This window comes from Pseudophryne corroboree, chromosome 5, assembly GCF_028390025.1.
Source record: "Pseudophryne corroboree isolate aPseCor3 chromosome 5, aPseCor3.hap2, whole genome shotgun sequence".
NCBI lineage: Eukaryota > Metazoa > Chordata > Amphibia > Anura > Myobatrachidae > Pseudophryne > Pseudophryne corroboree.
The window spans coordinates 392,457,974-392,471,775 of record NC_086448.1 but is presented as its reverse complement, the minus strand read 5'-3'; the positions used below and the strand labels follow the sequence as shown (position 1 = coordinate 392,471,775).

Genomic DNA, 13,802 nt, shown 5'->3' with positions numbered 1-13,802 from the left:
TAGCAGCAGCAGCACTGCCGTGGGGGAACACGGGTGCAGAGAGAGGACTCCCGCAGCGATGATATAGAACAAACAATACGTGCTCACCACAGGCTGTGAAATCATCAGGCTTCCAGAGTCTCACATAGGTGGATGAACCCAGGCAGGGAAAATGAAATCTTTAGTGACTGCAGTCAGGCAGTTTAATCAACAGCAGGCTTTCGAGTGGTCCCTCCTGGAGAGTAGTGTAGATAGGGAAGCATCAACCAGCAGTGTAGGTAGAGTAGGATAGCTGCAGGTATCTAGGCAGCTCCGCAGGCAGAGTAGTGAAGACTGGGAGGCTCCGACCAGCAGTGCAGGGAGGCAGGGGACGTGAGGAGGGACGGTCCGTGCAGATAGATGCACCCCCGCACTGTCAGCAACAATCACCGCCACACAGAGACATTCAGCCCGCCAGACGCAAGGTGGGGGGAGACAGGGGCACACGCCGACCTCCGGATCAGCAGAAACAGCAGAGGGCACGAGTGAAGGGAGCTCCGTCCCTCCGCTGTTAGTTCTCAAGACGGCGCCGGGCGGAAGGAGTGAGGCCGAGCGGTGTAGGCCGCAATCCGTCCAGCGGCCGCCCAGGGCAGAAATACAGTCCCGCAGACCCCTCAAAATGAGCAGGGTTAAGAGTCACAAAGGGTGTGCCAGGTCAGTAGCGGTCACCAGTGGGGGAATCAGGATAAAGAAAGCAGGATAGACGGAGCTCTAACTCCTAGCTCCTTACTCCACGCTCGGCCAAGCCACGCCCCCACATATATAATCTTTATATCACTCCCCCACAAATACTACCATGTCTGTGCTCGAGCTACAGGCCCATGGAACCGTACCATACATATAAATATATATACAGGTAGAAGTTAGTTACAGCATGTCAATTTACACCCGGTAATAACAGATGGTGCTGACAGGGTCACCCACATACTACTGTGTCTCCCATACAATGTTTACTTTTAACAAGCATACCAATACCGACCTGTTGTATCAAGTACTAAACAGGTATCGACGATGCCGACAGTGTACCCCATAGGTGTTTGTGACAGAACACTCACGCATGTCGACACAAGTGAACTATAGATGTTACATCTGACAGGGAGCAGACAGGGACTATACACAACAATGATTGCATGCCCATCTCTAAAAGCAAATAGTGTTATACATCCCTCACATAACACTAAAAGTATGTGTCCCCCCCTTGTTTGTGTACAGATATTTTGGCGGGGACAGTGAGAAAATGACGCTGAACACTGTGTGTGAGGGCTAAGCCCCGCACCTCATCGGCGCGCTTCAGCCCCGTTATATTATCCTTCTATAAGCAGGCAGGGGACTGTATATAGTGTGTATACACTATACACCTCCTAAAACAATATACAATTTTCTGTCCAGGGCGCGTTACACCCCCCCCCCCTCCCTGCACCCAAGTAAAACCGTTGGTGTGTGGGAGCACTGGCGCGCAGCGCGACCACTGCATCCTCTAGGGCGTCAGAGAAAATAAGATTTTACTCACTGGTAAATCTATTTCTCGCAGTCCGTAGTGGATGCTGGGGACTCTGTAAGGACCATGGGGGAATAGACGGGCTCCGCAGGAGACTGGGCACTCTAAAGAAAGATTTAGTACTACTGGTGTGCACTGGCTCCTCCCTCTATGCCCCTCCTCCAGACCTCAGTTAAGGAAACTGTGCCCGGAAGAGCTGACATTACAAGGAAAGAATTTTGAAATCCAGGGTAAGACTCATACCAGCCACACCAATCACACCGTACAACATGTGATAAACTTACCCAGTTAACAGTATAAACAAACAACAGAGCATCAACCAACGGATGCCTACATAACACAACCCTTTATTAAGCAGTAACTATATACACGTATAGCAGAAAATCCGCACTTGGGAAGGGCGCCCAGCATCCACTACGGACTACGACAAATAGATTTACCGGTGAGTAAAATCTTTTTTTCTCTAACGTCCTACTGGATGCTGGGGACTCCGTAAGGACCATGGGGATTATACCAAAGCCTCCAAACGGGCGGGAGAGTGCGGATGACTCTGCAGCACCGAATGGGCAAACACAAGGTCCTCCTCAGCCAGGGTACCAAACTTGTAGAATTTTGCAAAAGTGTTTGAACCCGACCAAGTAGCAGCTCGGCAAAGCTGTAATGCCGAGACCCCTCAGGCAGCCGCCCAAGAAGAGTCCACCTTCCTTGTGGAGTGGGCTTTCACTGATTTTGGATGCGGCAATCCTGCCGCAGAATGAGCCTGCTGAATCGTGTTACAGATCCAGCGCGCAATAGTCTGCTTGGAAGCAGGAGCACCCAGCTTGTTGGATGCATACAAGAAAAACAGCAAGTCAGTCTTCCTGACTCCAGCCGTTCTATTAAAATAAATCTCCAAAGCACGGACCACGTCCAGCAACTTGGAATCCTCCAAATCACGAGTAGCCGCAGGCACCACAATAGGTTGGTTCAAATGAAACGAAGACGCAACCTTTGGCAGAAATTGCGGACGAGTCCGCAATTCTACCCTGTCCATATGGAAAACCAGATAGGGGCTTTTACATGACAAAGCTGCCAATTCTGACACACGCCTAGCCGACGCTAAGGCCAACAGCATGACCACTTTCCATGTGAGATACTTTAGCTCCACGGTCTTAAGTGGCTCAAACCAGTTGGATTTCAGGAAACCCAACATCACGTTAAGATCCCAAGGTGCCACTGGTGGCACAAAAGGGGGCTGAATAAGCAGCACTCCCTTAACAAACGTCTGAACCTCAGGCAGTGAAGCCAGTTCCTTTTGAAAGAAAATGGATAGGGCCGAAATCTGGACCTTTATGGATCCTAACTTTAGGCCCATAGTCACTCCTGACTGTAGAAAGTGTAGGAACCGACCCAGCTGGAATTCCTCTGTAGGGGCCTTCCTGGCCTCACACCAAGCAACATATTTTCGCCATATACGGTGATAATGCTTCACTGTCACGTCTTTCCTAGCCTTTATCAGCGTAGGAATAACTTCATTCGGAATGCCCTTTTCTGCTAGGATCCGGCGTTCAACCGCCATGCCGTCAAACGCAGCTGCGGTAAGTCTTGGAACAGGCAGGGCCCTTGTTGTAATAGGTCCTGTCTGAGAGGCAGAGGCCACGGGTCCTCTGTGAACATTTCTTGCAGTTTCGGGTACCAAGTCCTTCTTGGCCAATCTGGAGCAATGAATATTGTTCTCACTCCTCTTTGTCTTACAATCCTCAGCACCTTTGATATGAGAGGAAGAGGAGGAAACATATAGACCAACTGGAACACCCATGGTGTTACTAGTGCGTCCACTGCTATCGCAATACCTGTTTAGCTTTTTGTTGAGGCGTGACGCCATCATGTCCACCTGTGGGAGTTCCCCTCGATTTGCAAGCAGCGTGAAGACATCTTGATGAAGTCCCCACTCTCCCGGGTGGAGGTTGTGTCTGCTAAGGAAGTCTGCTTCCCAGTTGTCGACCCCCGGAATGAACACTGCTGACAGTGCTTGCACGTGATTCTCCGCCCAATGAAGAATCCTGGTGGCTTCTGCCATCGCCACCCTGCTTCTTGTGCCGCCCAGTCGGTTGACATAGGCCACTGCAGTGATGTTGTCTGACTGAATCAGCACTGGTTGGTCTCGAAGCAGAGGCTCCGCTTGGCTTAGGGCGTTGTATATGGCCCTTAGTTCTAGGATATTTATGTGCAGACAAGTCTCCTGACTTGACCATAGTCCTTGGAATTTTCTTCCCTGAGTTACTGCCCCCCACCCTCGGAGGCTTGCATCCGTGGTCACCAGGACCCAGTCCTGTATGCCGAACCTGCGGCCCTCGAGGAAGTGAGCACTCTGCAGCCACCATAGAAGAGACACCCTGGCCCTGGGGGACAGGGTGATCAGCCGATGCATCTGAAGATGCGATCCGGACCACTTGTCCAACAGATCCCACTGAAAGATCCTGGCATGGAACCTGCCGAAGGGAATGGCTTCGTATGATGCCACCATCCTTCCCAGGACTCGCGTGCAGTGATGCACCGACACCTGTTTTGGTTTTAGGAGGTCCCTGACCAGAGTCACGAGCTCCTGAGCCTTCTCCTCCGGGAGAAACACCTTCTTCTGGTCTTCTTGCTTCCGAAGGAGTACCATCATCTCCGCCATCACCTTGGTAAAAAAAATTCGGTGCCGTGGATAGGCCAAACGGCAGCGTCTGGGATTGGTAATGACAGTCCTGTACCACAAACCTGAGGTACTCTTGATGAAGCGGATAAATAGGGACATGCAAGTAAGCATCCTTGATGTCCAGAGACGCCATGAAATCCCCCTCTTCCAGGCTTGCAATGACCACTCTGAGTGATTCCATTTTGAACTTGAATTTCTTCAGATAAATGTTCAGGGATTTTAAATTCAAGATGGGTCTGATCGAACCGTCCGGTTTCGGTACCTCAAACATAGTGGAATAGTAACCCCTTCCCTGTTGAAGGAGGGGAACCTTTACCACCACCTGCTGGAGATATAATTTGTGAATGGCCGCCAACACTACCTCCCTTTCCATGGGGGAAGCTGGCAATGCCGATTTTAGGAAACGGTGAGGGGGAGTCACCTCGAATTCCAGCTTGTATCCCTGAGACACAATTTGTGTAGCCTAAGGATCCACACGTGAGTGAACCCACTGGTGGCTGAAATTTCGGAGACGCGCCCCCACCGCACCTGGCTCCGCCGGTGGAGCCCCAGCGTCATGCGGTGGATTTAGTGGAAGCCGGGGAGGACTTTGGTTCCTGGGAACTAGCTGTATTGTGTAGCTTTTTTCCTTTACCCCTGCCTCTGGCAAGAAAGGATGCACCTCTGACTCGCTTGCTTTTTTGTGAACGAAAGGACTGCATTTGGTAATACGGTGCTTTCTTTGGTTGAGAAGGAACATATGGGAAGAAATTTGACTTCCCAGCTGTAGCTGTGGAAACTAGGTCCGAGAGACTGTCCCCAAACAATTCCTCACCCTTATAAGGCAAAACCTCCATGTGTTTTTTAGAGTCTGCATCCCCTGTCCATTGCCGAGTCCATAAGACCCTTCTGGCAGAAATGTACATTGCGTTTATCCTAGAGCCCAGCAGGAAAATGTCCCTCTGGGCATCCCGCATATATAGGACCGCGTCTTTGATATGTCCCAGGATCAGTAGAACAGTGTCCCTGTCAAGGGTATCTATCTCCTCCGAGAGATTATCAGTCCATGCTGCTATAGCACTACACATCCAGGCCGAAGCAATTGCTGGCCTCAGTAGAGTACCAAAATGTGTAAAAACAGACTTCAGGATAGCTTCCTGCTTTCTATCCGCAGGATCCTTTAGGGCGGCCGTATCCTGAGATGGCAGGGCCACCCTCTTAGATAGGCGTGTCAACGCCTTGTCAAGCCTACGTGATGATTCCCAGCGTAACCTGTCCGTTGGCGGGAAAGGATACACCATCAGTAATCTCTTGGAAATTATTACTTTCCTATCAGGGGAAGCCCACACTTTTTCACATAATTCATTTAATTCATGTGAGGGGGGAAAAGTCACTTCTTCCCCATACATATAAACCCTCTTGTCAGTGACAGGGTTTTCCTCTGATATGTGTAATACATCCTTCATTGCTATAATCATGTAGCGGATGGCTTTAATCATTTTAGGCTGCAATTTTGCATCATCGTCATCGACACTGGAGTCAGACTCCGTGTTGGCATCTGTGTCAACCATCTGGGATAGTGGGCGCTTATGAGACCCTGACGGCCCCTGAGCTGTAGGATCAGACATGGGTTGAGAAACTGACTGTCCCAAGGCTTCAGCTTTATCCATCCTTTTATGCAAGGAGCTTACATTATCATTTAACACCTTCCACATATCCATCCAATCAGGTGTCGGCACCGTCGGCTGCGACACCACATTCATCTGCACTTGTTCTGCCTCCACGTATCCTTCCTCATCAAACATGTCGACACTGACGTACCGACACACCACACACACACAGGGAATGCTCTGACTGAGGACAGGACCCCACAAAGGCTTTTGGGGAGACAGAGAGAGAGTATGCCAGCACACACCCCAGCGCTATATAACCCAGGGATTACACTGTAACTTAGTGTTTACCCAGTAGCTGCTGTTTGTGATAATTTGCGCCTACATTTATGTGCCCCCCCCCCCCTCTCTTTTTTACACTTTTTCTACCTTGATACTGCAGGGGAGAGCCTGGGGAGCCTCCTCTCAGCGGAGCTGTGGAGAGAAAATGGCGCTGGTTAGTGCTGAGGAAGAAGGCCTCGCTCCCTCAGCGGCGGGCTTCTGTCCCGCTTCTGTGTAAAAAATGGCGGGGGCTCGTACACATATACAGTGCCTGGCTGTATATGTGTGTTAGTTTGCCAAATGTATACTAAATGCTGCCCAGGGCACCCCCCCCCCTGCGCCCTGCACCCTACAGTGACCGGGGTGTGCAGGTGTGCTGTGGGAGCAATGGCGCACAGCTGCAGTGCTGTGCGCTACCTTAAGTGAAGACAGGAGTCTTCTGCCGCCGATTTCAATGTCTTCTTAGCTTCTGCCGGCTTCTGTACTTCTGGCTCTGCGAGGGGGGCGGCGGCGCGGCTCAGGGAACGGACGATCAAGGTTACGTACCTGTGTACGATCCCTCTGGAGCTAATGGTGTCCAGTAGCCTAAGAAGCGCAACCTAGCCGCAGTTAGTAGGTTTGCTTCTCTCCCCTCAGTCCCACGTAGCAGAGAGTCTGTTGCCAGCAGAAGCACTCTGAAAATAAAAAACCTAAACTAAAATACTTTCTTCTTAGCAAGCTCAGGAGAGCCCACTAAAAGCACCCAGCTCTGGCCGGGCACAGATTCTAACTGAGGTCTGTAGGAGGGGCATAGAGGGAGGAGCCAGTGCATTCCAGTAGTACTAAATATTTCTTTAGAGTGCCCAGTCTCCTGCGGAGCCCGTCTATTCCCCCATGGTCCTTACGGAGTCCCCAGCATCCACTAGGACGTTAGAGAAACTAGAGATATTTAGCAAATATTTATTAAATACCCAGCTGCCAACTGTTTCTAAAAGTCATTCCTTAAACATTTTTTCTACAGATGACTCCACTTACATCTCCACTTATAGTCTCCTTGCATAGTAAACAGCCCTTCTAGTTACGCCATGCCATGACTTTGTAGTACCGAGCGTCTTTTGGTGTGACTTTTTCCATCAAAATGCGTTTTATTTTAAAAATTCTGTAAATAGGATGCACAAGCCGCTTTTGTGGATTATAATAATATGCTGCACGTCTACATTGTGTGCGCAAATGTGGCTGTATCTGCATACAAAATGGTACATTACAGTGTTTTCCTAGAAAACACTGTAACATAGTATTTCGCATGCAAATACAGCCACAGTGGCACAAAGAATATAGGCATACTGCATATCATTTTAATCAGCAGAGTGTGCTTGTGCATTATTCACATAGCCAAGTAGTAAATAAGAAACATTTTTGCACAAAAAAAAAAAGATGCCCTATGTTAACGGACTTACATAGTACCTGTCAGCTCACTCACACCAGAAATCTTCCGCTATATGGCATATTGAGGCAAGATGGATGAGGACACATCTATATTTCTCAATAAGAGAAATGTACAGAAATATTCCTGTTAGTCGGACTATAATTTTTGCTTTTAACATCTATGAAGTTCCTCTGCTTCGCAGGTTAGTATTACAAAAACTGCTATATTGAGTGGAACTGGGCCTGTGGGCCTCAGCTGCACCTGTGAGTAGTATAGTATGCCCGAAAAAAATCTTCACGTGTAAATCCTGAAAATTATTTTTGTGTACTTAGAATTCATTTCTTTTAGTTTACCCGAACTCTACAGTATTATGCTGTGTAGAATTTGTTGCAATTTGTTCCTGATGCAGGACAACTTTGAAAACAGGTCTTAGAAACTAAAGTTTATTTGTAATAATAAGAATTTACTCACCGGTAATTCTATTTCTCGTAGTCCGTAGTGGATGCTGGGAACTCCGTAAGGACCATGGGGAATAGCGGGCTCCGAAGGAGGCTGGGCACTCTAGAAAGATTTCAGACTACCTGGTGTGCACTGGCTCCTCCCACCATGACCCTCCTCCAAGCCTCAGTTAGGATACTGTGCCCGGACGAGCGTACACAATAAGGAAGGATTTTGAATCCCGGGTAAGACTCATACCAGCCACACCAATCACACCGTACAACTCGTGATATGAAACCCAGTTAACAGTATGAAACAACTGAGCCTCTCAACAGATGGCTCAACAATAACCCGATTTAGTTAACAATAACTATGTACAAGTATTGCAGATAAACCGAACTTGGGATGGGCGCCCAGCATCCACTACGGACTACGAGAAATAGAATTACCGGTGAGTAAAATCTTATTTTCTCTGACGTCCTAGTGGATGCTGGGAACTCCGTAAGGACCATGGGGATTATACCAAAGCTCCCAAACAGGCGGGAGAGTGCGGATGACTCTGCAACACCGAATGAGAGAACTCCAGGTCCTCCTCAGCCAGGGTATCAAATTTATAGAATTTTGCAAACGTGTTTGCCCCTGACCAAGTAGCAGCTCGGCAAAGTTGTAAAGCCGAGACCCCTCGGGCAGCCGCCCAAGATGAGCCCACCTTCCTTGTGGAATGGGCATTGACAGATTTTGGCTGTGGCAGGCCTGCCACAGAATGTGCAAGTTGAATTGTACTACAAATCCAACGAGCAATAGCCTGCTTAGAAGCAGGAGCACCCAGCTTGTTGGGTGCATATAGGATAAACAGCGAGTCAGATTTTCTGACTCCAGCCGTCCTGGAAACATATATTTTCAGGGCCCTGACCACGTCTAACAACTTGGAGTCCTCCAAGTCCCTAGTGGCCGCAGACACCACAATAGGCTGGTTCAAATGAAACGCTGACACCACCTTAGGGAGAAACTGGGGACGAGTCCTCAATTCTGCCCTATCCATATGGAAAATCAGATAAGGGCTTTTATAAGACAAAGCCGCCAATTCTGATACTCGCCTGGCAGAAGCCAAGGCCAATAACATGACCACCTTCCACGTGAGATATTTCAGATCCACGGTTTTTAGTGGTTCAAACCAATGTGATTTTAAGAAACTCAACACCACGTTGAGATCCCAAGGTGCCACAGGAGGCACATATGGGGGCTGAATATGCAGCACTCCCTTTACAAATGTCTGAACTTCAGGTACTGAAGCTAGTTCTTTCTGAAAGAAAATCGATAGAGCCGAGATCTGTACCTTAATGGAACCCAGTTCTAGGCCCATATTCACTCCTGCTTGCAGGAAATGCAGAAATCGACCTAGTTGAAATTCCTCAGTTGGGGCCTTTTCGGCCTCACACCATGCAACACATTTCCGCGATATGCGGTGATAATGATTTGCTGTAACCTCTTTCCTGGCTTTAATAAGCGTAGGAATGACTTCCTCCGGAATGCCCTTTTCTTTCAGGATCCGGCGTTCAACCGCCATGCCGTCAAACGCAGCCGCGGTAAGTCTTGGAACAGACAGGGCCCCTGCTGTAGCAGGTCTTGTCTTAGCGGCAGAGGCCACGGGTCCTCTGAGATCATCTCTTGAAGTTCCGGGTACCATGTTCTTCTTGGCCAATCCGGAACCACGAGAATTGTGTTTACTCCTCGCTTTCTTATTATTCTCAATACCTTTGGTATGAGAGGCAGCGGAGGGAACACATAAACTGACTGGTACACCCACGGTGTCACCAGAGCGTCCACAGTTATCGCTTGAGGGTCTCTTGACCTGGCGCAATACCTCTCTAGTTTTTTGTTTAGGCGGGACGCCATCATGTCCACCTGTGGACGACCCCACTGATGTACAATCATTTGGAAGACTTCTGGATGAAGTCCCCACTCTCCCGGGTGGAGGTCGTGCCTGCTGAGAAAGTCTGCTTCCCAGTTGTCCACTCCCGGAATGAACACTGCTGACAGTGCTAGTACATGATTTTCCGCCCATCGGAAAATTCTTGTGGCTTCTGTCATTGCCATCCTGCTTCTTGTGCCGCCCTGTCGATTCACATGGGCGACTGCCGTGATGTTGTCTGACTGGATCAGCACCGGCTGGTGTAGGAGCAGGGATTTTGCTTGACTTAGGGCATTGTAGATGGCCCTTAGTTCCAGAATATTTATGTGAAGGGAAGTCTCCTGACTTGTCCATAGTCCTTGGAAGTTTCTTCCCTTTGTGACTGCCCCCCAGCCTCGCAGGCTGGCATCCGTGGTCACAAGGACCTAGTCCTGTATTCCGAATCTGCGGCCCTCTAGTAGATGAGCCCTCTGCAGCCACCACAGAAGAGACACCCTGGTTCTTGCAGACAGGGTTATCAAGCGATGCATCTGAAGATGCGATCCGGATCACTTGTCCAACAGGTCCCACTGAAAGATTCTGGCATGGAACCTGCCGAATGGAATTGCTTCGTAAGAAGCTACCATCTTTCCCAGGACCCGCGTGCAGTGATGCACCGATACCTGTTTTGGTTTCAGGAGGTCTCTGACTAGAGAAGACAACTCCCTGGCTTTCTCCTCTGGGAGAAACACTTTTTTCTGGACTGTGTCCAGAATCATCCCCAGGAACAGTAGACGTGTCGTCGGGACCAGCTGTGACTTTGGGATATTCAGAATCCAGCCATGCTGGTTCAGCACTTCCTGAGATAGTGCTACTCCCACCAACAACTGTTCTTTGGACCGTGCCTTTATTAGGAGATCGTCCAAGTACGGGATAATTAAAACTCCCTTTCTTCGAAGGAGTATCATCATTTCCGCTATAACCTTGGTAAATACCCTTGGTGCCGTGGAGAGTCCAAACGGCAGCGTCTGGAATTGGTAATGGCAATCCTGTACCACAAATCTGAGGTACTCCTGGTGAGGATGGTAAATGGGGACATGCAGGTAAGCATCCTTGATGTCCAGGGAAACCATGTAATCCCCCTCGTCCAGGCTTGCAATAACCGCCCTGAGCGATTCCATCTTGAACTTGAATTTTTTTATGTACATGTTCAAGGACTTCAAATTTAAAATGGGTCTCACCGAACCGTCCGGCTTCGGTACCACAAATAGTGTGGAATAGTAACCCCGGCCTTGTTGAAGTAGGGGTACCTTGATTATCACCTGCTGGGAATACAGCTTGTGAATTGCCGCTAGCACCGCCTCCCTGTCTGAGGGAGCAATCGGCAAGGCAGATTTTAGGAACCGGTGGGGTGGAGCCGCCTCGAATTCCAGCATGTATCCCTGAGATACTACTTGAAGGATCCAGGGATCCACCTGTGAGCGAGCCCACTGATCGCTGAAATTTCTGAGGCGGGCCCCCACCGTACCTGGCTCCACCTGTGGAGCCCCACCGTCATGCGGCGGACTTGGAAGAGGAAGCGGGGGAGAACTTTTGTTCCTGGGAACCTGCTGTCTGTTGCAGCCTTTTTCCCCTACCTCTGCCTCTAGACAGAAAAGACCCTCCTTTTCCACGCTTGCTTTTCTGGGTCCGAAAGGACTGAACCTGATAAAATGGCGCCTTCTTAGGCTGTGAGGGAACATGGGGTAAAAATGCGGACTTCCCAGACGTTGCTGTGGAAACTAGGTCGGTGTGTATACAGACTTCAGGATTGCCTCCTGCTTTCTATCAGCAGGCTCCTTAAGGGCGGCCGTATCCTGAGAGGATAGTGCCACCTTTTTTGACAAACGTGTGAGCGCTTTATCCACCCTAGGTGGTGTTTCCCAACGTGACCTATCCTCTGGCGGGAAAGGGAACGCCATTAGTACCTTCTTAGGAATTACAAATTTTTTATCAGGGAAAAGCCACGCTTCTTCACACACTTCATTTAGTTCATCTGATGGGGGAAAAACTACGGGTAGTTTTTTCTCCCCAAACATAATACCCTTTTTTGTGGTACCTGGATGTAAATCAGAAATGTTTAACACCTTTCATTGCCTCAATCATGCAGTGAATTGCCCTGACAGGCATTAGGTTTGACTCATCGTCGTCGACACTGTTATCAGTATCCGTGTCGACATCCGGGTCTGCAAACTGAGGTAGCGGGCGTTTTAGAGCCCCTGACGACCCCTGAGGCACCTGGACAGGCACGAGCTGAGATCCCGGCTGTCCCACATTTGGCATGTCGTCAAATTTCTTATGTAAAGAATCTATACGTGCTCATTTCTTTCCATAAGTTCATCCACTCGGGTGTCTGCCCCGCAGGGGGTGACGTCCCTTCAAAATGCATCTGCTCCGCCTCCACCTCATTATCCTCATCAAACATGTCGACACAGCCGTACCGATACACCCCACACACACAGGGAATGCTCAACAGAGGACAGGACCCACAAAAAGCCCTTTGGGGGGACAGAGTGAGAGTATGCCAGCACACACCAGAGCGCTATATATATACAGGGACTAACTGAGTTATGTCCCTAATAGCTGCTTTTCATATAATATATGTATATATACTGCCAATTTTAATGCCCCCCCTCTCTTTTCCCTCTTACTGTTACTGTATATTGCAGGGAAGAGCCAGGGAGCTTCCTTCCAGCCGAGCTGTGAGGGAAAAATGGCGCCAGTGTGCTGAGATAGGCTCCGCCCCTTTTTCGCAGCCTATTCTCCCGCTTTTTATGGAATTCTGGCAGGGGTATTTACCTCATATATAGCCTCTGGGACTATATATTGAGGTATTTTAGCCAGCCAAGGTGTTATTATTGCTGCCTCAGGGCGCCGCCCCCCCCCCCCCCCAGCGCCCTGCACCCTCAGTGACCGGAGTGTGAAGTGTGAGAGGAGCAATGGCGCACAGCTGCAGTGCTGTGCGCTACCTTGGTGAAGACAGAGTCTTCATGCCGCCGATTTTCCGGACCATCTTCTTGCTTCTGGCTCTGTAAGGGGGACGGCGGCGCGGCTCCGGGACCGAACACCAAGGACTGAGCCTGCGGTCGATCCCTCTGGAGCTAATGGTGTCCAGTAGCCTAAGAAGCCCAATCCGGCTGCAAGCAGGCGAGTTCGCTTCTTCTCCCCTTAGTCCCTCGCTGCAGTGAGCCTGTTGCCAGCAGGTCTCACTGAAAATAAAAAACCTAAGTCTATTCTTTCTAAGAGCTCAGGAGAGCCCCTAGTGTGCATCCAACCTCGGCCGGGCACGAATTCTAACTGAGGCTTGGAGGAGGGTCATGGTGGGAGGAGCCAGTGCACACCAGGTAGTCTGAAATCTTTCTAGAGTGCCCAGCCTCCTTCGGAGCCCGCTATTCCCCATGGTCCTTACGGAGTTCCCAGCATCCACTAGGACGTCAGAGAAATTTTAATACTACATAGAAAATTGGTGCCTCAAAAGCTTGCAATATTTGTGAAAAATAAACCATACACATTAGAAGAGAGTTTGACATAAGAAGCTAGGAGATGTTTACCTGTCATGTTTAATCCGTGCCAGCAAAGGTTCCAGCCATCCTACTGTACACTCACAATGTGCATCTAGAAATGTGATGACCTGTCCTTTTGAAGCAGCAGCACCTCTTAGCCTGGCCCTTATCAGCCCTGAGCGTTGTTCCATTCGAATGACATAGACTGGCACTTTCAGCTTTCTGACATTCATCTCCAGTGGTCTTTTCAAAAAATCTGATATAAAAAGAATAACATGTTTAGAAATCAAAAAGAAAACAAAAACGTTGTGATAGGCACCTCAGTTCATAATTTGACACACCATAAAATATTGTAGCCAAGAAAATTTCCCATTGTAGATATAACAAAAGATAGGTAACTGATAAAATACACTAGTAAAA

General features: G+C 49.2%; 1 protein-coding gene across 3 annotated transcripts in view; it reads right to left on the bottom strand.

The window, feature by feature from the left end:
• The window catches only part of GALNT1 (polypeptide N-acetylgalactosaminyltransferase 1), a 673,496-nt gene that overhangs the window by 305,415 nt on the left and 354,279 nt on the right, over window positions 1-13,802 (bottom strand). For all 3 annotated transcript variants that reach the window (XM_063922716.1, XM_063922715.1, XM_063922717.1), the window contains one exon: window positions 13,431-13,638. In XM_063922716.1, the coding sequence (XP_063778786.1) occupies window positions 13,431-13,638 (208 nt within the window). The remainder of the gene's footprint in view (window positions 1-13,430; window positions 13,639-13,802) is intronic.